Below are 26,387 nucleotides of genomic sequence, written 5' to 3' on the forward strand. Positions count from 1 at the left end.
TTTATTGAAAGGAAGCAGATTCAAGGCACGTTGCAAACCAGAAAACTTGGGCTGCAGTTCATGACAAAACATGACATTAACGTGTAATATGAGTAAAGTTAAGCATCTGCATAAGTCTCTGCAGGATCAGGGCCTTCATTTCTTCAATTTTACTACCAGCCCTCCCACACTTCTAGCATCATACAGCAAACACCCTGTGAGAACAGGCCAGGCCGGGCGAGTGCAGTATGGAGACGCTAATGACTCTTGTCAGGAAATAGCTATGACAGGTGCTCTACCCCACAGCCTGTCCCCAGCACACACAGCCCTGGGATACAGTGTTCAAACAGCAGCCAACCATCACCATTTCCTGAACGTGAAAGTTTGAGCTGAAGAGAAACCAGCAAAAATAGCAACATTCAAAAGTTCACTAAGTGCATCATGGGATTATTTTGTTTCCAGTCCCATGACTTCCCATAGCCCTGATGCTGTCATGCCAGTATAGTTGGTTATTACTTTATAAAAAGCAGCTGAATTTCACTGAAACTGACAATACTACCACAACAACTAAAATAGCAGCCACCTCGCACCCTTCTGCACATACTGTACAAGCCTTCTTGGAAGGAAACAGGGTCCTGATCTCTCAGCTATTTCTTCATTTCAGTACTGGACAACATGACTCAGGTTATCAGTGTAGAATGCAGGGATGTGCTTGCGCCTTCTAATGCCCAGAAGCAGGATTGTTTGGAGAGAGAGTCACTTGCAGTGAGTCTCCTACTGAGAACCAGAGCAATAACGAGGATCCTGATAATGAATGAGCTGCTGTTTCCAGGTGAGCCTGAAATGGACACTGGGTGTGAGTGGAACTGGAAGGAATTAAGTTCCCCCTTCAGGTTCTTCTTGCTTCTAGGATTGGTGGGTATTATTAGGAAGAAGACTTTGAGGACTTCAGGAAATAGGGCATGTAAGACTCATTAAAAGATTTAAAAACTGGCTAAATGATAGATCTCAAAGCAAAATTATTGGCAAAGGCTCATTGTGATGGGTTCTCCCCTGGATTTGGGGTACCACTGAGCTCCCCAACCCACCAGCCTGGGCTCCCACTCCCCCCGTAATGCCGTGACAAGCTGCAGACATGCTCCTGGTCTGACACTTTTACCAGCACACAGGTAGGGCCACATCCAGCTGCAGCTTCACACAGATGCTGAGATCAGCTGTATACGAGAAGGCTCAGCTAAGGAACTGCCCAGTTACACCCCCTTTGAAAGGTAAACCCAAAATTATACCATCTTGCACTGCACAGGGAACTCCTACAAAAGGAGAAGATGTCTGATGCTGCAGAGGTGTTTAATCTAACGGTCAAAGGCTTGATGAGATCCAATAGCTGGAAGTTGAACCTAGACAAATTGAACTTGGAAATAAGGTACAGATTTTTAACAGTGATGATAATCAACTATTGAAACAACCTAGTCATTGGAGTGAGGGCTTTAAACCAGAACGGATCTCCCTCTAAAACAGTGGCTCTCAACCTTTCCTGACTACTGTACCCCTTTCAGGAGTCTGATTTGTCTTGCGTATCCCAAGTTACACCTCATTTAAAAACTACTTGCTTACAAAATCAGACATAAAAATATAAAAGTGTCCCAGCACACTATTCCTGACAAATTACTGACTTTCTCATTTGTATCATATAATTATAAAATAAATCAATTGGAATATAAATATTGTACATACATTTCAGTCTATAGTATATAGAGCAGTATAAAGAGGCCATTGTCTCTATGAAATTTTAATTTGTACCGACTTTGCTAGTGCTTTTTATGTAGCCTGTTGTAAAACTAGGCAAATATCTAGATGAATGGCTGTACCCCCTGGAAAGCTTTTGCATATCTCCTTGGGTACATGTACCCCTGGATGAGAACCACTGCTCTAAAAAGTATGCCCTCATTCAACCAGAAGTTACTTGGCTGGATGCAGGAATCACTGGGTGAAATCCTCTGACCTGTGCTGTGCAAGAGCTCAGAGTAGATGATCCCCAGGGTCCTTTCTGAACTCAAAATGTATGCATCGGTAAGATTCTCATCTTACTTAGCTAGGTGTATATAAGCAGAGTCAGGATGAGTGCTACCCTGACATCTGGTGGTGAATTGTAGAGAGTGTGGAAAGAATTTCAAAAATTTCAAAGAGTGTGGAAAGAGATTTCGAGTATTTGCATTGGCATCCACCCCCCACTTCGCATAAGTCCACAGCAGACTGGGATGATTATTTTCACAGCTCTGGGATCCCCAATTTCTTTGTTATTGGGGCAGGAGGAAAAAAAAGTTTGTCACCCTGATTGTGTGAATGGGGAGCTGTGGGACTGCTTTGTGACAGAGATGACTCAACCTCAGTTGGGTGGTACTTGCTAAACATGGGACATGGGTTCCAAAACCCCATGAATGGAGAGAGGTTGGGGATTGGTGTGTGTGTGTGCGCGCGCCTGATGGGTATGGGCCCCTTTTGAGGGCCTGGAACACCAATTGCTCATCCTCCTCTCTCCAATGTTAAAGAGTAGAGCTAATTTTGATTCCATTAGGAGTCCATCTAGAGACTGCTGAGCTGAATTCATGTTGGGCCAATGGTGCACCAGCACCAGGGCTCCCCTACTAAGAGCTGAAATCACTGAAGGGGCTGAGCTGAGATCACTGAGTGCTGTGTTAAGCAGGGGGGGAGCCTGAAGACCTATCGTTAAGCAGCTGGCAGAGCGGAGCAGTTTGCAGCGTGTTGGAGCAGCCCATGGAACAGTGAATGGAGTGAAGTGGTTTGCAGGGACAGCTGGAGGAGCGGCACAGCTGCTGTGGTGGAGTGGGTTGTGGTGAAGGCTGCAGCAAAACTCCACGGAAAGGTGCCCGTTAACATCCTGTGTGGACTCCCCAGCCATTTCCACCCAGGCTGGGGGAGTAAAACTCTGCAGATAAACTCTTGAATTCTGGGGTGGCACTGACCAGAGACTTTTGGGTTGTTGGACTTTGGGGTAAGACCTTAAGGGGAAAAGGACATTGCCAGATGTACTTGGAGGTGGGTTTTGTTTATGGTTTGTGTTATAATCCTGTTTATGGTGTTTCTCCAATGGAATGCCGCATTGTTTCCTTCCTTTATTAAAAGGATTTTGCTACACTCAGACTCCGTGCTTGCGAGAGGGGAAGTATTGCCTCCTAGAGGTGCCCAGGAGGGTGTGGTATGTAAGTGTCCCAGGTCACTGGGTGGGGGCTTGAGCCGGTTATGCATGGTGTTATTAAAACGGAACCCCTGGATACTGAACCCGGCCCTTGTTGCGGCCAACTCAGAGGGGCAGAAGGGTTACATGTAAATCTGGACTCCACTTTTAAAATCTGGACTCTGCTCCAACCGCTGAGACAGAGACCAACACCTACAAAATCTTCACCAAGCATTCTCAAAAACTACAATACTTGCAAAAGGAAGTAAGGAAACAGATCAACAGAGCCAGACGTGTACCCAGAAGCCTCCTACTGCAAGACAAATCCAAAAAAGAAACCAAGAGAACTCCATTGGCCATCACATACAGTCCCCAGCTAAAACCCCTCCAACACATCATCAGGGACCTACAACCCATTTTGGACAATGATCCCTCGCTTTCACAGGCCTTGGGTGGCAGGCCAGTCCTCGCCCACAGACAACCTGCCAACCTGAAGCATATTCTCACCAGTAACTGCCCACTGCACCATAGTAACTCTAACTCAGGAACCAATCCATGCAACAAACCTTGATGCCAACCCTGCCCACATATCTACACCAGCGACACCATCACAGGACCTAACCAGATCAGCCACGCCATCACCGGTTCATTCACCTGCACATCCACTGATGTAATATATGCCATCATATGGCAGCAATGCCCTTCTGTTATGTACATTGGCCAAACTGGACAATCTCTACGGAAAAGGATAAATGGACACAAATCAGATATTAGGAATGGCAATATACAAAAACCTGTAGGAGAATACTTCAATCCCCCTGGAAACACAATAGCAGATCTAAAGGTAGCCATCCTGCAGCAAAAAAAAACTTCAGGACCAGACTTCAAAGAGAAACTGCCAAGCTCCAGTTCATCTGCAAATTTGACATCATCAGCTCAGGATTAAACAAAGACTGTGAATGGCTTGCCAACTACAAAAGCAGTTTCTCCTCCCTTGGTTTCCACACCTCAACTGCTAGAAGAGGGCCTCATCCTCCCTGACTGAACTAACCTCGCTATCTCTAGCCTGCTTCTTGCTTGCATATATATACTGTGACTAAGTTCCTTCTCTACCTTGGTGGGTCCTGCGCTTATTGGCAGATTTGCTCACCTCAGTGATCTTCCCCACAGTCTGGATCAACTCCTCCTGTGTCTGATCAGGAGTCGAGAGGTTTGGGGGGAACCCGGGCCCGCCCTCTACTCTGGGTTCCAGCCCAGGACCCTGTGGATTGCAGCTCTTTATAGTGCCTCTTGTAAAAGCTGCATGACAGCTACAATTCCCTGGGCTACTTCCCCATGGCCTCCTCCAAACACCTTCTTTATCCTCACCACAGGACCTTCCTCCTGGTGTCTGATAATGCTTGTACTCCTTAGTCCTCCAGCAGCACAGCCTCTCACTCTCAGCTCCTTGTGCCTCTTGCTCCCAGCTCCTCACACACACTTCCTCTCCTCTGGCTCCTCCTCGCCTGACTGGAGTGAGCTCCTTTTTAAACCCAGGTGCCCTGATTAGCCTGCCTTGATTGGCTGCAGGTGATCTAATCAGCCTGTCTGTCTTCATTGGTTCTAGCAAGTTCCTGACTACTCTAGTGCAGTCCCTGCTCTGGTCACTTAGGGAACAGAAAACTACTCACTCAGTGACAAGTATATTTGCCCTCTACCAGACTCCTGCACCCCATTGGCCTGGGTCTGTCACAATACCTGCCCCTGGAAATTTCCACTACATGCATACGACGAAGCAGGTATTCACCCACGAAAGCTCATGCTCCAATACGCCTGTTTGTCTATAAGGTGCCACAGGACTCTTTGCTGCTTTTACAGATCCAGACTAACACAGCTACTCCTCTGATACTTGAAACCATTAGTTGCAACACCTAAAAGCTCAGAAATGTGTTTACTTATTATTATTAAGGATTTGGGAAACCACAACCTCCCACCAGTTCTTGGAAACTGTTTTTTGATGATTTGTTTGGGGGGCAGAGGAGAGATTATATACAGGATACATTTTATAATTTAGCTCTGCACAGCTGAATATTTAAAAGTCTGACTAACTAGTCATTTCCTGCCTCCACAGGAAGTCTTTCTCTATTGTCTGTAGACAGCTAGATTAGACAGATAACCTGACCGCATATTGCTAGTACAGGGCAGAAGGCATTTTTCCAAGTGAGGAAATAAAGCCTCTGACCTGGGGAGAAAAGTCTAATCCACAGTGACACCTCAGGCTCATAGATCAACTAGCAGCAGCAATTCCAGCATTGCATTTGCTCACAGTTTCCTTTGCCAGCTCTACAGCTCCCCCGAAGCCGCAGTTTCATCTCTTCACTGCCTCCTCAGCCTCTATATAGAAGGTCTTTCCATGTTCAAATTGCCTTTTGCCTGTGTAGGCAGGAAGCCAGAACCAGCCTTGCACTGACTTATGTAAGGAAGGATAATCCTGCAACCAAACTGCAGAAAATCCTCCCTTCTGAACAGTCAGGAAGTGAAGGTGGCTCCTTGCTACAATCCTGCTGGGGAGCTGATGGGAGGCAGGGGTTGAGGTGAATTCTCTGCCTCTGTTGGTGTCAGCTCCTCTCTCGCTTGCCAGGGAGAACTTATCCCCGAGCCTCACACCACCACCTCTGACCAGGACAGGTGAAATTCTGTGCTCTGCCTCCAGGAGGTGCAGCCCAGGGGTGGGGTGGCAAAGATGACTTTAAGCAACCATTGCATCCCCAGATTCTAAGGTGACCTTTCACCCCTGCTTCCAGGCACTAGAATACACCAATAGCCAGGAGGGTCACAAGGGAAATTGGAGACAGGAAAGAATGCTCAGCTTTGAAGAGACAAGGACTCTGGTCTGGGGAACAGGTCTTTGCCTTAGAATGTGCTTAAAATCATCCTAAAGGTCCAGAGAAAAGACCACAAGGAAGAAACTTAAGGGAGCAGAACCCCTACTGTGGACATGATTTTCACTGGTGCAGCAGATCTACACTAGCAGTTTGTATGATGCCAACTCCTGTGATTTTATCACAAGTGTCATGATATTTAGTGCTTGTCTTTAAGCACCTAGCTCCTGGAGCCATGTGATTACTAGAGAATCTCAGCTTTGCTTTAAAAGAAAAGTATGTTTTTAGTCCTTATGGTTGTGGAGAAAAGTTTGAAACAATCACAGACGTGCCTCATAAAGGTCCTAAGCCAGAAGACAAAAACAAAGATCCCAAAAGGTGTTGTTTCTTAAAAAAACATGTGATTTTTGAATGCTTGAAGTTGGCAGTCCTGGGTTTGCACCAGTTCAGCTGCAATCACTGTAGCTATGTCCGCCGCTAAACTGCAGTGTAGACAAAGTCTTAGCATGGCACTCAGAAAAACCTTTCAGAAACCTTCAAATTATGGGAACTGTGGCCCAGCTTTTCTCTTATAGATATGACACTTCCTTTAATCATGCTTCTCCTTTTTTAAAAAAAAGAAGCAAACACCAATCATCGGAGAATGCAGGTTGGGCAACTTCTTTCTACAGTGAAAAAGCAGCCTTTTCCGAGGGACGTGGGATGGCTGACACATCTAGAAACTTGACATCATAGAACTGGTCAGTGAGTCTTATCATTTCATTTTCAACTCTCACAAAAGGAAGAGGGTCCCTGCGATCTCCTGGAGAACCCAGATCTACCAGAGGAGAGATTCACCCACCAAGGGAACCAGGACCATGAGGATTTTTTCTGTTTTACTTTGGATTCTTTTCCCAGGTGAGAATGACATGGTTTTTTGTGGCTCACTAGAAATACAATTATCAGAGGGGTAGCCGTGTTAGTCTGGATCTGTTAAAGCAGCAAAGAGTCCTGTGGCACCTTATAGACTAACAGACATTTTGGAGCATGAGCTTTCGTGGGTGAATACCCACTTTGTCGGTGCATCCGATGAAGTGGGTATTCACCCATGAAAGCTCATGCTCCAAAATGTCTGTTAGTCTATAAGGTGCCACAGGACTCTTTGCTGCTTTTAGAAATACAATGTAAATATTGGGTTTGCACGGGGTTTGCCAGCTTTACCAACAGAGCTTGAAAGTCTCAGCTGTGCTCTTGCTGTGGTTCTAACTCACCCAGGAGATAGAACTTACAAAGTGGGCAGGACAGTAAAGATTTCAGCACAGAAGCTGTGTCTGTGGGGAGAAAGTTTTCTATGAAGACAAAACAAGGACATTTCAGCTGAAAAGGAGAATTTTTCAGAACCTTCTCAGCACAGCTGGACAAAGAACAGCAAACAATATTCATTACAATTATTTGATGAAAACATTGCCAGCATTTGCAGCCAATATTATTTGCAACAAATATTGAGGCTAAAAATGTAGCCAGATTCTAAAAGGGATTGGAGATTTAGATGGATATTGAGAATATGCAGTTATCAAAATTAGCATCAACCAAAATTTTGAACAAGAAAAGAAAGCACACACTTCTGGGCTTAAGGCGATGTCTAGCTATTCCAGATCAGGAAGAGACTGGTGTGGGGGGCAGATTGTCCCACATCTGCACACTGCAGGTTCTCACACTTTTCTCTTAAGCGCATGTCCCTGGCCACTGTTGGAGACAGAATACTGGATGTTGGCTCTCATCCAGTGTGGTTATTCCAATGTTCCTATAAGATGAATTCCAGCTATGAACATATGAAAACAAGACGTTATAATTAAAGTCATGTTGTAACCTTGACCATATGGGGCACTACCCATGTGATAGTTCTAACTAATTCTATAGGGTGTGATTATTTCTAGCTATAGAAAATGGGTTTGGTCACTGTAGAGTCTGAACATCTTTCAAAGAATGTTTGCAAAAGTGCACCAAATAGTACAGTTTGGAACTTTTCAGACTTTCTATGAGACAACATCACACTGTGGATGAGTTCTGCAGTAGGTGTGGCATCCCAACCTGGTACATTTTGCGGCATCACATTATAGTAGGAACTAGCTGAATCAGTGTGTAGGTAATAGTGCACTGCTTCCCCCTGCCTGGTTATTGAGGACATTCAGCACCAGTGGCTAAAGTTCCTGGTGTGTGATCATTTATCTATGTAGCACGCGCACGTGCACGCACACGCACACACACACACACACACACACAAAATGGAATAGTTATTGAAAGGGCCTATAGCCAGAAAAGGGCCCTAAAGAGATAAGAGCTGGGAAAGATTGATCAGTCACTGATGAGACAAGGCCTCTGGTTTGGGGAACAGGACTTCACCACAATATGGAGCTAAGAACAAACTGAAGCTCCAGGGTGAGGGCCACCAGGAGTGAGCTCACGGGAGCAAACCCCTAATGTAGACACGGTTTGCACTGGTGCACCCTGTCTACATTAGGTGATTGCGGTGTTGCTATTTATTGCAGTTTTATTGCAATTCTCTCAATAGTTGGTGTTTTTTCTTAACACTCCAGTTCCTAGATACCTGTGATTTGGGGAGAGTTTCAGCTTTCATTTAAAAAATGTTTCTATCTGTCATAGTTGTAGAGAAAAAGCTTGAAAACATGATCCAAGTGCAACCTAAAGACTCAAAATCTAAAAGGCAAAGAAAAACAAACACACATTAATTACTTTAAAAAAAAACAACCTTCATGACTTTTAAGCCAATCTCATTATTGAGGCAGGGGGGATGTTGACTCATGACTTTTGATTACACTTGGGTATATCTATACTTAAATTGTTATTGTGTCACAGCTATGCCGCTGTAGCACTTCACTATAGACACTGCCTATGCCAACGGGAGGAACCCTCACATTGGTGCAGGTAATCCACCTCCCTAAGAGGTGGTGTCTAGGTTGACAGAAGAATTCTTCCATTGACCTAGCTCTGTCTACACAGGGGACGAGGTTCGCATAGCTACTTCTCTCAGGGTGTGGATTTTTCATACTCCTGAGCGGTGTAGCTATGCCAATGTATGTTCCCAGTGTAGACTAGTCCTGAGGGTTGGAAATACTGAAGATATTAACCATCTGCAACAGTTAAATATTGCAGCTTTTACTCCAAAAGTTCCCACCACACGTGCATGGAATGAAAGACCTGACTCACCATATCTCACACCTTGTGTAGTCATTTACATCAATGCAAAGTGGCTGTCAAATGTGACAATCTCAGAATGGCAGCATTTTACACTCGCTTTGCATTGGTGGAAATGACTAGAGGAGGTGCCGGGCAATGGTGAATTGAGTCCCCATTCTTCATAGGTTAGGAGGTTCTTTTGTGTGTCTCTCTACAACAAAAGGGATTTCAGACTAGAGGGCGTCAGACAGTCAGGTTTATGCCTCCTGAAAGTTTCAAATGTTCAATGTACTCTTTCTGAACTAGATACAGGCCCCCTAAATAGCCCTCAAATACTTTTTTAAATGGGGGAAAATGTATTTTCAAAATGACTGAACTAAAAATCGCTGATGAGATTTTGCACAAAAAACATCGTCTCTGGTCTCACACAAACCCAGGAAAATTTTGGCTGAAGAGGAAAATTATTCAGAACATTATCAGCAGAGACAGTTAAATAATGGAAAACCTTATTCACTGATAACTACTCGACGAAAAGATAGCCAGAATTTGTGACAAATATTCACAACAAACTATTTGACTGGCTCTGGTGACAAGCATGCAAAAATAGGATGGGATAAGGTAAGCCATACTGAAACCTTGATATAAGGGACACCATCAAGTATTTGATGTAATTAGTTTTCTAGGCTGTGTTTTGTCTACCTAGTTGCTGATATGGCCCTTACCGTCAAAGTATCTTTCAAGCAACTTTCAAAGGCTGCTTTTTCAAATTAAATAAATAAATAACTGTAACAAAAGTGAACCAAACAATACCAAAGTAGGGCCTAATCCTAGAAACACTTCCACATACTTAATTTGAAAAACATGATTGATCCTACTGATTTACTCTAAGCATGAGTGCCAATGAAACCAAAAGGAGTTCTCCTGCACTTAAAAGGAAGCACATGGGTCAATATTTGCAGGATAGAGGGGTGGCACTTTTCTCACCCCTTGTCTAGACTGGCTTTGATAGGTATTATGTTAGATCAAGCTAGCGAGCTCTTTTTAACTAACACCTTCCAAACTGTATTTTAGAAAGTGCTAAGCTAGTCAGATATACATTGCTGAGATGTATGCATGTTGGAGCATCACAGTGGAGCATTGGGGGAGGCGGAGAAAGAGGGGAAGAACCCCCAAACTATGAACCTGAAATGGAAAACCAAAACAAAATGACATCTTAGATGAAAATGAAAAAAAGAGAGTTTCATTTTGAAAAGTCAGTTTGAAATTGAACTTGTCTTTCAATGTTCAATTTTCCCACACGGAAAATCCAAATATTGTTTTGAAATAGAATTTTTCCTGCCCCATTCACCTGCTCCCACGCAGCCCCGGTGGGGAGGGGCAATTGCTCTTGGTCCCTTTGCACAGATTTAAAAAGTCAGGTTTTGGGACAGGTGAACCTGGAAGCTGCAGACTCTGATCCCCCTGTCCGCCCTGCAAAATGCTGAAGCATCACTCTTCCTCCCCTGCATCCCCGGGCACATGAGGGCAGGTCACCTGGGCCTCACTGTCTCTGTTCCTCGCAGGCTGCTGGGCGGTGACGGGCCCCGGGGCAGTACACGGCCCCGCGGGCGGGTCGGTGGCTGTGCGGTGCCGGTACTGGGCGGGCTATGAGGATTATCCAAAGTTCTGGTGCCGGGAAGGAGGCTTGATAGGTTTGTTCTGTTCTGGTGGGCTTCACATCGTCGAGACCGATGGGTCGGAGGTGGAGGTGACACGGGGCAGAGTCTCCGTCCGAGACGAACGCACCCAGCGCACATTCACCGTGACCGTGGAGAACCTGACACTGGCAGATGCTGGCACGTACCACTGCGGGGTAGAAAGAACTGGGCCTGATCTCAGGGACACTGTGGAACTCACCGTCTCCCCAGGTAAATCCCAGCGCTGCCCCCTAGCAGTGTCGGGGCTGCCGGGGTCGGGGCAGGGCCGGGGGGCACTGGGCCGGGAAAGGGGGGCAGGTGTCTAGACCGGCAGATCTGCTGTAACCCGGGTGGGGCCAAATGCCGCAGCCCGCTCTGCGCAGGGCCCAGCCTGGGGCTGCAAGGGGCCGGAGGGCGGGGGCTGCTCCCAGACCTGCCATCGAGCCCCTCTGCGGCTCCCCGCAGCGCCTTTTGCCCAGCACTGCCTGGCCTCTTCCCAGTGCCGCGACGCTAATCACCCCGCTACTGAGAACCCCGCAGGCTGGGCTCCATGCTCCCCAGTGGCTGCCAGGCCCTCTCACTGGACACTCACAGAAAAGTTATTGCCTTTGTTGGCTCCAAAGAGACAGAACATGTGCCAGCCTGTTAGTTTAGCTGAGGATTTCACCTCTCAGTTTGATACACAACCCTTATTTGTAATAAAACCAGAGCAGCTTTATTAACAAAAAGCAGATATGTAGGCGATATAAGGAAGAACAGAAGACACAAGTCACACAAAACAAAAACACGCTTTCTAGCGACTGAAACTTAATTCAGCAAGTTGCAATCTTGGTCTAAGCAGGTTTCTCATCTATAGTCAGTTCCCAGAGACATCAGCCCCCTTGGGTGAAGGAGCCACCTTTGTCCCATTACCAGAGCTCTGGCCTCTTGTGTCCCATGAGTGACGGATGCCAAAATGGCTTTCTGCTTATATTTCCCAAAGTCTATAGTCTCTGTTTCAAGTGGTAGGAAGGCATCCATCCCTGGGGGTGCAGGCTCCATCCACACTCATGATTGTTGGATTGCTGTCTCCACCCTCTGCCCCCAGCAGTCCCTTGTTAAGCTTGATGGTGCATTGTTTTCCTTATATGTAGATGTATTTTCCATTGTCCTCTGAGGTATCACCTAGCTTAGTTCAGATTGGAGACACAACCAACATTTCTTTGTCTGGGACAGGCCGGGTTTATGCACGAGTTGCAAACCACCTTTGAAGAACATATTTTCCAGCACGTCTATAGTTCTTTATACACTGCCCATACCTCCAGCACGCAATAATATTAATGAGCAGCTTGTTACCAGTTTGCGTAGGATACTATATATGAAACTGTTCAGAGACAGATTCTAGCAACAGTGTGTTGGGGCAATGAGTGTGTCTTGCCTGACATGAATTATGGCCTGTGGTGCCCTGTGCCAGATGGCATTGAGGGGCTCCCTGGGTCACAAGTGGCTCTTGTCTTGTCTTGACCAAGGGCACGTATTTGGTGAATAGAGGGGGTCTTATCCAGACATGAACTATCCAACTCTGCTAATCTTCCGTCACCCCCTTCACAACCTTGAGAAACTCCCGCTTGTTTCCTAGGTTTTCCCACACAACTGTCTGATTTCCCCCCCATCCCGTCCCCCATGCAGGAGAAAGAATTAATGCTGGAGCATGCAGCCTCACATTACATCTTCCAGTTCTTACTCGGGCAAAACTCCCATAGAAATTCATGCAGAGTATGCCTGAGTGAGGACTGTGGAATCAGATGAACAGTTAGACCCAGGATCAAGACTGGCCCAGAGAGGTGGGACGGAGGTGAGATAAGCGAGTAGTTTTAAATGCCACTGATTTGAAAAGCTTTGTGCAAAGTAAGGGGGGTAAAAAGAGACTTTGCTATGAATGACAGGGTCATTATTCATGAATATTTGGCTGTCTCCTGGACACTTACAACAAAAGTCATCAATCCTAAAAAAGTGTCATGACTTTTAACAGCGATGCTTGTTAGTCCCAGAAGTCACATTTTACAGGAATTCTTCACTATTTGTTATTAGCTAGTCTCACATTGACAATTGTTAAAGTCATCCACTGAGGGTATGTCTACATCTAAAATTTTGCAGCGCTGGTTGTTACAGCTGTATTAGTACAGCTGTATAGGACCAGCGCTGCAGAGTGGCCACACTTACAGCAACCAGCGCTGCAAGTGGTGTTAGATGTGGCCACACTGCAGTGCTGTTGGGCGGCTTCAAGGGGGGTTCGGGGAACGCGAGAGCAAACCGGGGAAGGAGACCAGCTTCGCCGCGGTTTGCTCTCACGTTCCCCGAACCACCCTGCAAACCGCAGGAAAGGAGACCTGCTTGCTCGGGGTTCGGGGAACGCAAGAGCAAACCGGGGAAGGAGACCAGCTTGATTACCAGAGGCTTCCTCAGGTATGCTGGGATACCTGCTTATTCCACGGAGGTCAAGAAAAGCGCTGGTAAGTGTCTACACTTGATTACCAGCGCTGGATCACCAGCGCTGGATCCTCTACACCCGAGACAAAACGGGAGTACGGCCAGCGCTGCAAACAGGGAGTTGCAGCGCTGGTGATGCCCTGCAGATGTGTACACCTCCTAAGTTGCAGCGCTGTAACCCCCTCACCAGCGCTGCAACTTTGTGATGTAGACAAGCCCTGAGAAGGTAGGACCGAGATATTCCTGAGCTCTGTGTTAGGTAGGTTATAAAATAAATAGAGGTGGCCATTCAGCCCTACAGTGATCAGTGCAATTTCTGCCAGTGGGTGTCAGAATGGAGTGAAGAAGAACATGAACTGAGATGTAGGTGCAGAGGGAAAGAGAGGAGAAGCCAGGGCCTGTCTGCAGGAATTTCCTTTCACCATAGTATCTTTTCCCTCAGTGAAAGCTTGTCTGGTTTTTCATTGCTAACCCTATTCCTTGAGCAGTGACTAAGAAATGGACCATAATAAAATACTCCAGCGCTCTAAGATACAGCAAAGAGGAGAGAAGAGACAGCAAAATCATCAGGAGAACAATGCATTTTAAAGGCAACAAATCTATGTCTGATAAGAGGGGAATGTAGTCTCCATAATGCATAATTAACCCATGGAACTCACTATCACAAGGCATTGAGGTTGAGAGTCTAGCAGGATTCAACCTTCTTATGGATAATTAAGTCATCGAGTAGCAGCCGTGTTAGTCTATATCTGCAAAAAGAACAGGAGTACTTGTGGCACCTTAAAGACTAACAAATTTATTTGAGCATAAGCTTTCGTGGTCTACCGCCTATATCTATAGGATGCATAGAATGGAAAATATAGCGAGGAGATATATATACATATACAGAGAGCATGAAAAAGTGGGAGTTGTCCTACCAACTCTAAGAGGCTAATGAAGTAAGAGAAAAAAAGCTTTTGTAGTGACAATCAAGATAGCCCAGTACAGACAGTTGGACAAGAAGTGTGAGAATACTTAAAATGGGGAAATAGATTCAATGTGTGGAATGGCTCAAACATTGAATCTATTTCCTCATGTTAAGTATTTTCACACCTCTTGTCCAACTGTCTGTACTGGGCTATCTTGATTGTCACTACAAAAGTTTTTTCTCTTAATTAGCTTCTTAGAGTTGGTAGGACAACTCCCACATTTTCATGCTGTGTGTGTGTGTATCTATCTATATCTATATCTCTATATATCCATTATGTCACTGGGGGCCATCAGCAGTTGAAGTAGGAATATGTCTACACTACCTGCTGGATCAGCGGGTAGCAATCGTTTTATTGGGGATCGATATATCACGTTGCATCTAGACTCGATATATCGATCCCCAAACGTGCTCCCGTCGACTCCGGATCTTCACCAGGGTGAGCAGCAGTAGCGGAGTCAATAGGGGGAGCCGCGGCTGTGCATCCCGTGCCGTGAGGACAGGAGGTAAGTCGAAATAAGATACTTCGACTTCAGCTACACTATTCCCGTAGCTGAAGTTGCATATCTTACATCGACCCTCGCCCCCTAGTGTAGACCAGGCCTAGGATACAGAATTACAGCTACTGTGTTAACACAACACCACACTGCCTTTCTCCGCTTGGAATAGCCTAGCTAGTACACACGTCAAGGAGCTTTAATAGCCCAGCCACCATGAAGACAGGTGCCGGCTCGAACACGAAATCAATGAACAAGGGCTTGGTAATACAGCTCTGTTTGCTTTCATTTGAAGCTGTTCCTACCTCACCACCGATGACACCAGAAAAGGACCTGACTGTTGCCACCTCCTCATGGACTCTTCCTGAAGTAGATGTTCTTGTCGGGTGAGTGCCCAAACTCATGCTAGAGGCACTGTGAGGTCTCCTTTCACCAACTCTAGGGCAGGTTTGGGGTTTCTACACTGTGCTCAAAGTCCAGGCTACAATCCCTACAGAGGCCAAGGCTTTAAGTCAAACTCACGCAGATGGAGGATTCTAGAACTCTCAGGTCTCTGCACATCAGAGGCATTGAAGAAAAGGATTTTTAGCTGAGTTCATGAGTTGAGACAGGGGCATTTATCATCTAAGTCAGAGCCAGACAGTCCTGCTGTTCTACAGTCCTTTCTGTCCTGCAAACTATTTTCTGCCCTGGAAGGTGAATTCCATTGCATTATACTGTATCGCACTCACTGCTGTCGCACTCTTTAGGTTTTTGCTGAGCTCAGACCTTTGTTAGGCACTATACTGAAGCCAGCAAACTCATGTCTCCGGTCACCTGGGCCCAGATCCTCTGATATATTTAGGTGCTTAATGCTCATTGAGGTCAGGGGGAGTTAGACATCTAAATGTCTTTAAAGACCTAGGCCCTAGCACACGTTTAAACCCAGCTGTGCAGAGAGGAAAGCTGGAACTGCTTTAGATTGCCAAATTTTCCTTTGCTGAATGGTTTCTGTTTATTCAGTTTGATGCTGAAATCCAACGTCACAAGGTGTCAGACTCAGCTCTGCAACTGACTCAATGTGCTTCTTTGACGCAAGTCACTGTACTTGTGCCTCAGTTTCCCAGTTGTAAAAAACAAATAGGGGTTGGCTAATACTTACCCACCCCTTCCAACAACTTGAGAGGGGAGCAAGATCTATGTCTAATCTTTATATAACAAAGTGTGACCGTTAAGAGTAGAAACAAACATTCTCTTCTCTTTTGCCTAGTATACCAAACCTTGACCTCTACATCCTGATCCCATCCATCCTGCTGGTTCTACTTTTGATTTTGTTCATTGCTGTAAAGTTTAAAAGAGCATCGCAGAGGAGGAGAAAAGGTAAAAATTCTCTGATCAGTTTTGCAAGTAAGTATCACTTCATTCTCCAGATGGTGCAGCCCAATTATTTTGCTTCCTTCCTAAGGACCATACTGTCCCTGTCACCAAAATAACAGCACAAAACAGACACTCTATAAATTCCTATGTACTTAGTCAGTTACTCCATGCAGCAGGTCACATGGCCATTCAAACTGGCAGATCCCCACGGCACACCCAGCCCCAGCCACAGTGATGGAGCAGGTACCTAGCTCAGGCTCGATACAGCAGCAGGCTAGTTAAAAAGCAAACAAGCCAGTTGTATTTGACCAAGTAGAAATCAGTTAAATAAGATTCATTAACACTCAGCAAAAGAAACACAGAAATAAACTCCTCTTGATTTCATCAGCTGCTCGTAAGAACTGCTCCTCTGGCCTGTAGGGATTCTCAGTTTTTCCTGCAAAGCTATCTACCCACAAGCCCCATGCTGTCTCAGGTTCTGGTAATCCTGTGACTTTCAAGCTGGGCTTGCCAGGGTCTGATGGGTACTAATAACAGGGAAACAGTTGACAAAGTCTTTTCCTCCTTCCCCTCTGCCAGAAGGGGTGCAATCACTGCCTCAGCAAAAAGAGTAAACCAAACAAAGCTGCACCAGTTTATCTTAAAATTGGGTCAAGAAATGATTGAGCTAAACTGGAGCAAAGTCTCTGTAGACATTTATTTTATTCTTTATTTATAAGGCTGCTGGTGTGTGGAGACCGTGGCCTACCATGTCGGCAACTATTGTCAGAGTTTCCTGGTGCTCCCCTGTCTATCAGAACCCATCTGTTGTCCCTCGTCTTCTACTTAGATTGTACTTTGGGTCTCCTTGTTCTGTGTTTGTAGAGCACCTAGCACAGCAGGGGTCCTCAGCCATGACTGGCGCTTCTAGACCCTACAATAATACAAATAACACAATCATAGAACCAGAGAATTGGAAGGGGCCTGAAGAGGTCATCTAGTTCAGTCCCCTGCACTCATGGCGAGACTAAAGATTATCTAAACCATCCCTGACAGATGTTCGTCTAACCTGCTCTTAGAAACCTCCAATGATGAAGACTCCACCACCTCCCTAGGCAATTTATTCCAGTGCTTAACCACACTCACAGTTAGGAATTTTTTCCTAATGCCCAACCTAAACCAACATTGCTGCAATTTAAGCCCATTGCGTCTTGCTCTGTCCTCAGAGGTTAAGAACAATAATTTTTCTTCCTCCTCCTTTTAACAACCTTTTTCTTACTTGAAAACTGGTATCATGTCCCCTCTCAGTCTTCTCTTTTCCAGACTAAACAAACCCATTTTTTTTCAATCTTCCCTCATAGATCATGTTCTCTAGACCTTTAATCATTTTTGTCACTTTTCTCTGGACTCTCTCCAATTTGTCCACATGATTATCCTTCCACTAATCTGGCATCAAGAACCAGACACTACATTCCAATCAAGGCCTAATCAGCACAGAGTAGAGCAAAAGAATTACTTCTTGTGTCTTGCTTACAACACTCCTGCTAATACATCCCAGAATGATGTTTGCTTTTTTTGCAACAGCGTTACAGTGTTGACTCATAATTAGGTTGTGGTGCACTATGACCCTCAGCTCCCTTTCCGCTGTACGCCTTCCTAGACAGTCATTTCTCATTTTGTATGAGTATAGTTGATCCCAGAATGATGTTTGCTTTTTTTGCAACAGCATTATGCTGTTGACTCATATTTAGGCTGTGGTCCTCTATGACCCTCAGATCCCTTTCCGCAGGACGCCTTCCTAGACAGTCATTTCTCATTTTGTATGTGTGCAACTGATTCTTCCTTCCTAAGTGGAGTAGTTTGCATTTGTCCTTATTGAATTTCATCCTATTTACTTCAGACCATTTCTCCAATTTGTCCAGATCTTTTTGAATTTTAATCCTATTCTCCAAAGCACTTGCAGCCCCTCCCAGCTTGGTATCATCTGCAAACTTTATGTGTACTTTCTATGCCATTATCTAAATCATTGATGAAGATATTGAACAGAACCAGACCCAGAACTGATCCTTGTGGGACCCCACTTGTTATGCCCTTCCAGCATGACTGTGAACCACTGATAACTACTCTCTGGGAACTTCTTTTCCAACTAGTTTTGCACCCACTGTGACAGACCCAGGCTAGTGTGGTACAGGAGTCTGATAGAGGGCAAATATGCTAGTCACTGGCTTAGTAGTTTTCTGTTCTCTGAGTGACTAGAGCAGGGGCTGCACTGGAGTAATCAGGAACCTGCTAGAACCAATTAAGGCAGACAGGCTGATTAGATCACCTGCAGCCAATCAAGTCAGGCTAATCAGGGCACCTGGGTTTAAAAAGGAGCTCACTCCAGTCAGGGAGGGGAAAGCTAGAGGAGAGGAAGTGCGTGTGAGGAGCTGGGAGCAAGAGGCACAAGGAGCTGAGAGTGAGAGGCTGTGCTGCTGGAGGACTAAGGAGTACAAGTGTTATCAGACTCCAGGAGAAAGGTCCTGTGGTGAGGATAAAGAAAGTGTTTGGAGGAGGCCATGGGGAAGTAGCCCAGGGAGTTGTAGCTGTCATGCAGCTGTTACAGGAGGCACTATAGACAGCTACAATCCACAGGGCCCTGGGCTGGAACCTGGATTAGAGGGCGGGCCTGGGTTCCCCCCAAACCTCCCAACTGCTGATCAGACACAGGAAGAGTTGATCCAGACTGTGGGGAAGATCACTGAGGTGAGCAAATCTGCCAATAAGCGCAGGACCCACCAAGGTAGAGGAGGAACTTTGTCACATCACTTTATAGTAGCTCCATCTAGGTTGCATTTCCCTAGTTTGTTTATGAGAAGGTCATGTGAGACACTATCAAAACCTTTACTAAAGTCAAGATATACCACATCTACCACTTTCCCCCATACACAAGGCTTGTTTCCCTGTCAAAGAAAGCTATCAGGTTGGTTTGACATGATTTGTTTTTGACAATTCCATGTTGACTGTTACTTATCACCTTATTATTTTCTAGATGTTTGCAAATTGATTGCTTAATTATTTGCTCCATTATCTTTCCGAGTTCAGAAGTTAAGATGACTGCCTGTAATTCGCTGAATTGTCTTTATTTCCCTTTTTATAGATTGGCACAATATTTGCCCTTTTCCAGTCTTCTGGAATCTCTCCTGTCTTCCATGACTTTTCGAAGAAAATTTCTAATGACTCAGATATCTCCTCAGTCAGCTCCTTGAGTGTTCTCGGATGCATTTCATCAGGCCCTGGTGACTTGAAGTCATCTAATTTGTCTAGTAATTTTTAACTTGTTCTTTCCCCATTTTAGTCTCTTCTGATCGTACCTCATTTTCACTGGCATTCACTGGTAGATGTCCAATCAGCACTAACCTTCTTAGTGAAAACCGAAACAAAGAAGTCATTAAGCACCTCTGTCATTTCCACATTTTCCACAATGATTTATTCATTTCAGTTTAAGTGCGGCTTATATGGATTTAATTTAAGCCAGTTTCGTATTCACTTAAACTAAACTAAAGCAAGTCATTCTCATACTGAAATACGAGTCTACCCAGAGGTCTGCCCTGGTTTATCTAAATCAGGTTTTGAACTGATTTAATTTAAACCAGAGCAATTTTTGCATGTAAATGAAGTCTAGAAGACCACATTTTATTGGACAATGCTAATCTTCCCTCTCAGCTTCATCTGAGCTGCAGCCACACTGCACTGTTAGCCCCTATGTGGGGGTACAGCACAGGGTTCTCTTTTTTTCTAATTCTGGGATGAGATCAGCAGGAACGCTGCAGCAGCCAGTTAGAGACAGAAAAATGTTACTGACCTTTCACCCCCACTCCCCATCTGTAGCTCTCTGTCTCTCTCATTTGCATGCTGCATGAAAGATGAATTCTCAAAGCAGAAAACTCCAGATCCTCAAAGGAATTAGATTTCTAACAAATTAGGAGCCTAAATAACTTCAAGACTCTGCGCCAAACTGCTAATCCTGAAAGGGAAACAGTCCCCAGAGACTTGGAGAGCTCTAAAAAGACTCTGGGGATGTCTCTCCTTGCCAGACACATCCACAGAGCCCTAACCTCATGGTGTTGGTGATGAAAGGCTTCCTGAGCCATGGGAGTAGGAGTATAGCCCACCAAGGAGCTGATGCTACCACCTTCCCTGGGTGCTGCAAAGCACTAGGGATCTGTGCACCACTTGTAGAGCTGATCCAGAGGGCTGGGTTTGTGTTTGTCCTCAAAAGCTGACCTGGTTCATTTAGATCTACAAAGCAGGGTCCACGTGACACAGGACAATCCCCCACTGAGTTACATACACATACAGTCCAATGATTGACAAATTCCTTTTCAAAAGCTCCCAGATGGAGACTGTAGTAATACTCGGTCCTAGGAAGGCTTTGCTTCCCTGACATTGCATCTAGGGTGCAGGTAAGATGACCAGACAGCAAACGTAAAAAATCAGGACGGGGGTATGGGGTAATAGGAGACTATATTAAATAAAAAGATCCAAAAATTGGGACTGTTTCTATAAAATCGGGACATCTGGTCACCCTAGGTGCAGGATACTATCACAACAAGAGCCTTAGAAAGGCCTAGCCAAAAATAAAAATAACTTTACAGCAGCTTGATCTATTTCCTGTTTCTGATTCTTTCAGCCCTTGAGGACACACCAGGACAAAAGGATAAGAACGCCTATCTCTATAACCCGGTAAGATAGGCTGTCGGGTAGCTGGTGATGAGCACAGTACAATAACTTATACAGAATAGAATAGTGGATTGTCAGTGGCTCTCTGAGATTAGAGTATTTCACACATTACTGAGCACCTGAAAAGGTGACATACCATCACCATTCACTTAGTGCTACTAAAATCCATCCTAGGAAAGGTATAATGTCATAGGCTAGAGTCAATCTACACTAGCACAGGAGGTGTCTCTCTCCCTCTAGTGGCTGGTTCACATAAGAAGTTAAGCACATGCTACCACTACCAGCCACGGGAATTATTATTGTAGCTCAGTGTGACACTTCCCAGCAGTACCCAGAATTGTGGGGCATCTCGCTAACCCCTGCCCTTAGCATGAGGTAGGCCTGTCTGTGCCTGTCATGGGGCAGCTCCCCAATCAACCAGCCACAGGCAACACAATCCCTCCCCTCTAGGCCCCACAGGCCTTGCTATTCCGCTACAGGTTAGCAGTAGGTACACCCCAAACCTTGAACCCTCCAAGCATCTCCCTGGAGTGTCCAACCCCTGATTCGCTGGAGACTTCTGCTCACAGATTTGCCACTTCCAAAGAACATCCCACCCCAGCTGGCCAGTTCCCCCTCAGGTCACCGCTCCATTGAACAAACAGGGCTTAGAGACGTTTAGTTAACAAAGCAGAGAAATTCAAAGAACAGCAAACGGAGGTTTACAAGGGTTAGCCGGGGCTCGACCCGCTCTGGGGCGGTGGGGAGTCAACCCCCCTCACTACAGCAGATATTGAAAACAAACGGTTACATATAAAACAAAATCCTAACGCAGTCTGGAGCCTAGATTTAATGAACAAGCTGCTCTCATATCTCGTAGAGTGTTGCTCACCCTAAATCTGTACAGCACCTTACACTCAGGTTGGCTGTTTTCCCCTTTCATGAGACAAGCGCACTGTCAGTTTGCCTCCCAGGTGAAGGATCCAATGTATCACTTTGTACTCCAAGGGACAATCTTTTGTCTTTATTCATAAACAGGACACTCCTCTCCCCCGGCTGTTTGTTTATTCCTGTAGATTTCCTTGCTTGTAGACTTCACAGTTTCTCAGTCCTCCCCAGCTCTGGGTGTAAATGGGCACACAGTGTGCAGCATATGATACATAGTATCCAAATTGACACACAGGAAGATAGGTATCTATTACCTCCTGCCTGCAAGAAACATCTCTGAGGTGTGTCACCTGCTGGTGACCTGCCTTAATTCCAAGACCTTAAGAACAATTTCTGTATAGATACATAACTCCTTAAATATTATCCACACGCACAATTTTGCAATGATTGAGGACCAATGGGCAACTGGAGTTCAGCAGAGATGTCACATGTCATCCGTCAGTGAAGTATCTTGCATATATCTAACCCAGGGGATCCTTGTAAACCCTCTGTAAACCCCAGTGCCCTCTGGAACTTGGCACCAGAGTTCCTTGGGTCACACTCACCTCAGAGAAACTTGTGCTTTTAGCAGGAAGTTTCCAGCCCTGCTGATTAACTGGTGTGAAGGGGGAGGGGTCATTATTTAGACTCAGACAGAAAGGGCGCCATTTTTAACATGGCTGCAGCTTAGGGCAGTACAGGGAAGGAGTCACTTCCTGCCAACTCCACCGCTCTAGCTCCTTAGTGTGGCATTTTGGTAAGAGGGATCCCTTGGAGTTTCCTGTTTGCTCCGAGCACCTCCCATGTCTGTTTCAGAATCCTGGGCACAAGCCTCCCTTCAGTGTATCGGATCCTACTGCCACAGGCCAGCTGGCAATCTATATGAATGAGCAACACCTGCCCAGCTCAGCCGATCCGGCGTCCGAGTATGAGAGCATGATCCCGCAGAGGAGTCAGGTAGGAAGGAAACCCAGTGACAGCACACTGCTGCTGGAGGTTGTACTCCCCCATCCTGAGACTCCCTCACGTCCAGGCCTGGAGGACACTGTTCCAAAAGGGAATCTGCTCCAGTTCAGGGGCAAAACCTTCCCTCTTCCTCTTTCTTACCAATAACCAGCCCTGTTCAGTAGCAGCATCTCATGAACCCTTCACCCAGGCACAACCTAATTAAAGCCAGGATTCACTTGGAGGAATCAGCTGTGGTTTGCAAGGTGCTTGTCTTCTGCCTGGGCCTGCTCCAAGTTACTCCAGCTTCTCTTCTTGTCGTTTCTTCTCTCTGATTCATGGTGTCCTTATTTCAGGTTTCAGGACAGAGAAAAGCAGTTTTTTCTGGTCCACAGGACTGCTCAGCCACAGATCAGCAGGACACCTACGTCACTATGTACTCAGTCACACCCCGTCCCCCCATGATTTGTCATCATGCAAAGTGTGGGAGAAAAGCTGCAGGCTGAAGCCCTTCCTATTCACTGGATATTTAGCAGCTCATCCTTATTTTCCTACTGTTCCATGAAACTTCCAGACTGGCATTCCCTCTGCCCTCCTTCAGCTGAGCAATCTGACAGCAGCAAGATGTGGTGGGGAGGTCCCACTTCCAGCACGATTGTCTTCAGAAATGTACTGGCTACTACAAAGTACTTCTCCTTTCCTGAACATTAGCTTGAAACTGCACAAAGTCTTGGTGGCTCCAGTTCCTGAAGGGCCGGAGGTATTCCTCTGGTGCTCGTTGTGGCATCTCTCTGCTGCAGCGCCACATAATTGCTCATAAAACTCACTTGGTACAAAGGAGCTTGGTTCTGGGGTCAGAACCTCAGGCTGATGAGGCAACTCTTTGGCTGGAGGTGATATGGGGAACAGAGCCTCAGGGAGGGTGCGGAAATAACAATGGGAAGACAAGGCAGAAGGAAACAGCTTTGTCCTTCATTCCCCCGGCCAGCGTGGAGTTAATTGTGATGGAATCTTTTTACCCCCAATCCCATGTTACCACAGTGGCTGAGAAGAAGAAGGGCACATGGATTCCCCCATTTTATACAGGTTATAATGAAAAGATTGAGAGCCCATTCCCAGATGTTCTTTTTGGACATCTTCGTCTTTGATCCTAACTACCCCGTGGGACACATGTAAAGAATTTGAACACAAGACCAATATCATTCTAGAGTGTAGGAACAGAAGTGTTGTATGAAAGACACGAGAGATAATGGTCTCACCCTAGACTTTCTAGCCTCATCTCCACCATGTGCACCACTAGGGTTCCTCGTACCATCCACCCCCTAGCACCTCCAGTAACCCCACATTGAGTCATGATGCTGGAGTGGTGGGGAGTCGGGAATTGGCTCCTTCTCTCTATTTTGCCCACAGGAGCTCCACTCTTCTTTAAACTCTGTCGCCCAACACCTCCATGATAACCCTCCTCCCTGCACAGCTCCCACCAGATCTGCTCGGCTGCGCCAATATTACCAGCTCTCATGGTTTTACTGCAAGTCTCACAATGTTCGCTGCTTTGTTCAAAGCCTCAACTCCTGGATTCTTGGGATGATGGGAGAATCTCAGCTTTCCTTAGAAAAGAAACAATATGTTTCTAGCCCACCCCACAGCAGAGAAAAAATTGAAAGGTGACCCAAGTGCACCCTTAGGTTTCAAAAAGTGGAAGATTGAAAAAAGAACCCCAAAGGCATCTTTAAATGAACAAAAACTCTTGAGATTTTAAAACCAATCTCATGGTTGCTGAGGCCCTACACATGATTTTTGAATGCTTGAGGGGGAGGGACAATATCAGTGCTGCCTTATAGAAATAATTAGTGATGTAGATACACAGAGAGCTGAAGCCTCAGTGGATATGTCTACACCAGTGGTTCTCAACCTATTTACCACTGTGGGCCTCATATTCAGCTCTCTGTGTGCTATGTGGGCCACATCCACACAATATATATACTACTTGTATGGCCCTAAGGATCAGGGGTGGGGCTGACTTGGGAGGCAGAGGGGAACCACCCCCAGCACTCACCGGTGGCATGGCTGAGGCCTGGCTACTGCACTCTCCTTTGCCAGTGAGTGCAGGCACGGCTCTGCTGCAGTTCTCAGGGGAGCAGAGGAAGGGGAGTGGCGGACCAGGGGCAGAGGCTTTGGCGAAGGAGTGGAGTGGGGGCAGGGCTGGTGTGGCACAGGAAGAGGTGGGGCTTGGGCTGGAGCAGCTGCATACTTTGTTTATGGGTAGGGACAGCCCTGCTGAGGATGTCAGATGGGCCACAGCTGATTGGGCCAGAAGCAGCCTGTGGGCCACGGGTTGAGAACCACTGGTCTCCACTGCAATTAAAAACCGTGCCAGCTGACTTGGGCTCGCATGGCTCAGGCTAAGGGTCTGTTTAGCTGCACTGTGGGTGTTCAGGCTTGGGCTAGAGCAGGAGCCAGGGTTCCAGGACCCTGCAAGGTGGGAGGGTCCCAGAGCTCAGGCTACAGCATGAGCCCACATGTTTATACCATAATTACACAGCCCCATAGCTATGCTCCTTAGCCCGAGTCACCTAGCACAGGCCAGCCACAGCAGCACTGACCATCAGGAAAATGGCACCCTAGGCAAACTTGTATTTTGCACCCTTTGAGTTGAAGTATGTAGTAGTGTTAGAGAACATTTCAAAAATAAAGCTGCAATCTCAAAAGTTTTTATAATTTACCAAAAAAAACACAAAAGAGGAAATGACACAAAAAATGATTCAATTGCATTCAATTTTATTCAAATAATGAACTATGTAAGTGTAGACGTGTGGGCTCACCCCTGCAGTGCCTCCTGCTGGTTGTCCTCAGGAATTAGCTCAGTTCCAGCTCCAGAGCACCCTCTTCAGGCCGGTGAGCCACCTGTCCTCTGGCCCCCATGTCCCTCCCTAGACCCAGTGCCCTTTTACCTGCCCCTAGCAGTCAACCCTCAGTCTTAGGGTCTCCCCTCCTCAGGGAACCCCCACCCACCGTTCCCACCTCACCACAGTATCAGGCTATTGCCAGTCATTGTCTAGCCCCTGCGCCCTGGGGCAGACTGCAGTATCAGCCTACTCATCACTGGCAGGGAGGGTTTGGACCTGCTGTCTTAACCTACTCCTGGGCTGCCCTCTGCAACCCCCAGTAACTGTTGGCCTTATGCTACGCTGCAACCTGGGGCTTTCCAGGCTAGAGCTCCCCAGCACTCTGCCTTTCCCCAGCCCTGCTTCACTCAGGTACTTTGTGTCTAGCTCCCTGCAGCCAGACCCATCTCCCTCTACAGGCAGAGGGAGCCTGCTGGGCTTCTGGCTCCCAGCCTCTTATAGGGGCCAGCTGGGCCTGATTGGAGCATGGGCACAGCCGAGCCTACTTCCCCCAATCAGCCCAGGCTTCTTGCCCCAGCCACAGCCCTCTTCTGGGCTGTTTTAAGCCCTTCAGGGCAGGAGCAGGGGACCACCCTGCTACAGTAAGTCATAAAAACTATAGCTAAGTGACACATAAACTAAATATTAAATTAAATTAAACACTAAAGAAATGAATAACAAATAAAATATTTTGTTCATCAAGAGTCTAAGATTCAGAAGGCAAAACCCACGTACCTTTGCTGCTGATATTGCTGGGGATAGGTCTATATTT

At 46.2% G+C, this 26,387-nt stretch overlaps 1 protein-coding gene across 2 annotated transcripts; it reads left to right on the top strand.

Moving 5' to 3' along the window:
* The first annotated feature begins 781 nt into the window (after window positions 1-781).
* On the top strand, window positions 782-25,403 carry LOC115635527 (CMRF35-like molecule 7). Of its 2 annotated transcripts, none has more exons than XM_030534425.1 (7): window positions 782-811; window positions 10,776-11,120; window positions 15,118-15,208; window positions 16,072-16,181; window positions 20,830-20,882; window positions 22,602-22,742; window positions 23,087-25,403. In XM_030534425.1, the coding sequence occupies exons 1-7, from the start codon at window positions 790-792 to the stop codon at window positions 23,234-23,236; spliced, it is 912 nt and encodes a 303-aa protein (XP_030390285.1). In that variant the 5' UTR covers window positions 782-789; the 3' UTR covers window positions 23,237-25,403. The 2 variants fall into 2 exon arrangements, with proteins under 2 accessions (XP_030390285.1, XP_030390283.1); XM_030534423.1 differs by lacking the exon at window positions 782-811 and adding an exon at window positions 6,749-6,933.
* Window positions 25,404-26,387: the final 984 nt, after the last annotated feature.

Source organism: Gopherus evgoodei, chromosome 15 (assembly GCF_007399415.2).
Source record: "Gopherus evgoodei ecotype Sinaloan lineage chromosome 15, rGopEvg1_v1.p, whole genome shotgun sequence".
Classification (NCBI taxonomy): Eukaryota; Metazoa; Chordata; order Testudines; family Testudinidae; genus Gopherus; species Gopherus evgoodei.

What these genes read in the sequence shown, in the direction of transcription:
- LOC115635527 (XM_030534423.1), top strand. Translation starts at nt 6,894, where the DNA reads ATGAGGATTTTTTCTGTTTTACTTTGGATTCTTTTCCCAG. An exon ending in ATCGCAGAGGAGGAGAAAAG is followed by an intron (nt 16,182 to 20,829) that starts GTAAAAATTCTC and finishes TGATTCTTTCAG; the next exon opens with CCCTTGAGGACACACCAGGA. An exon ending in ACGCCTATCTCTATAACCCG is followed by an intron (nt 20,883 to 22,601) that starts GTAAGATAGGCT and finishes TGTCTGTTTCAG; the next exon opens with AATCCTGGGCACAAGCCTCC.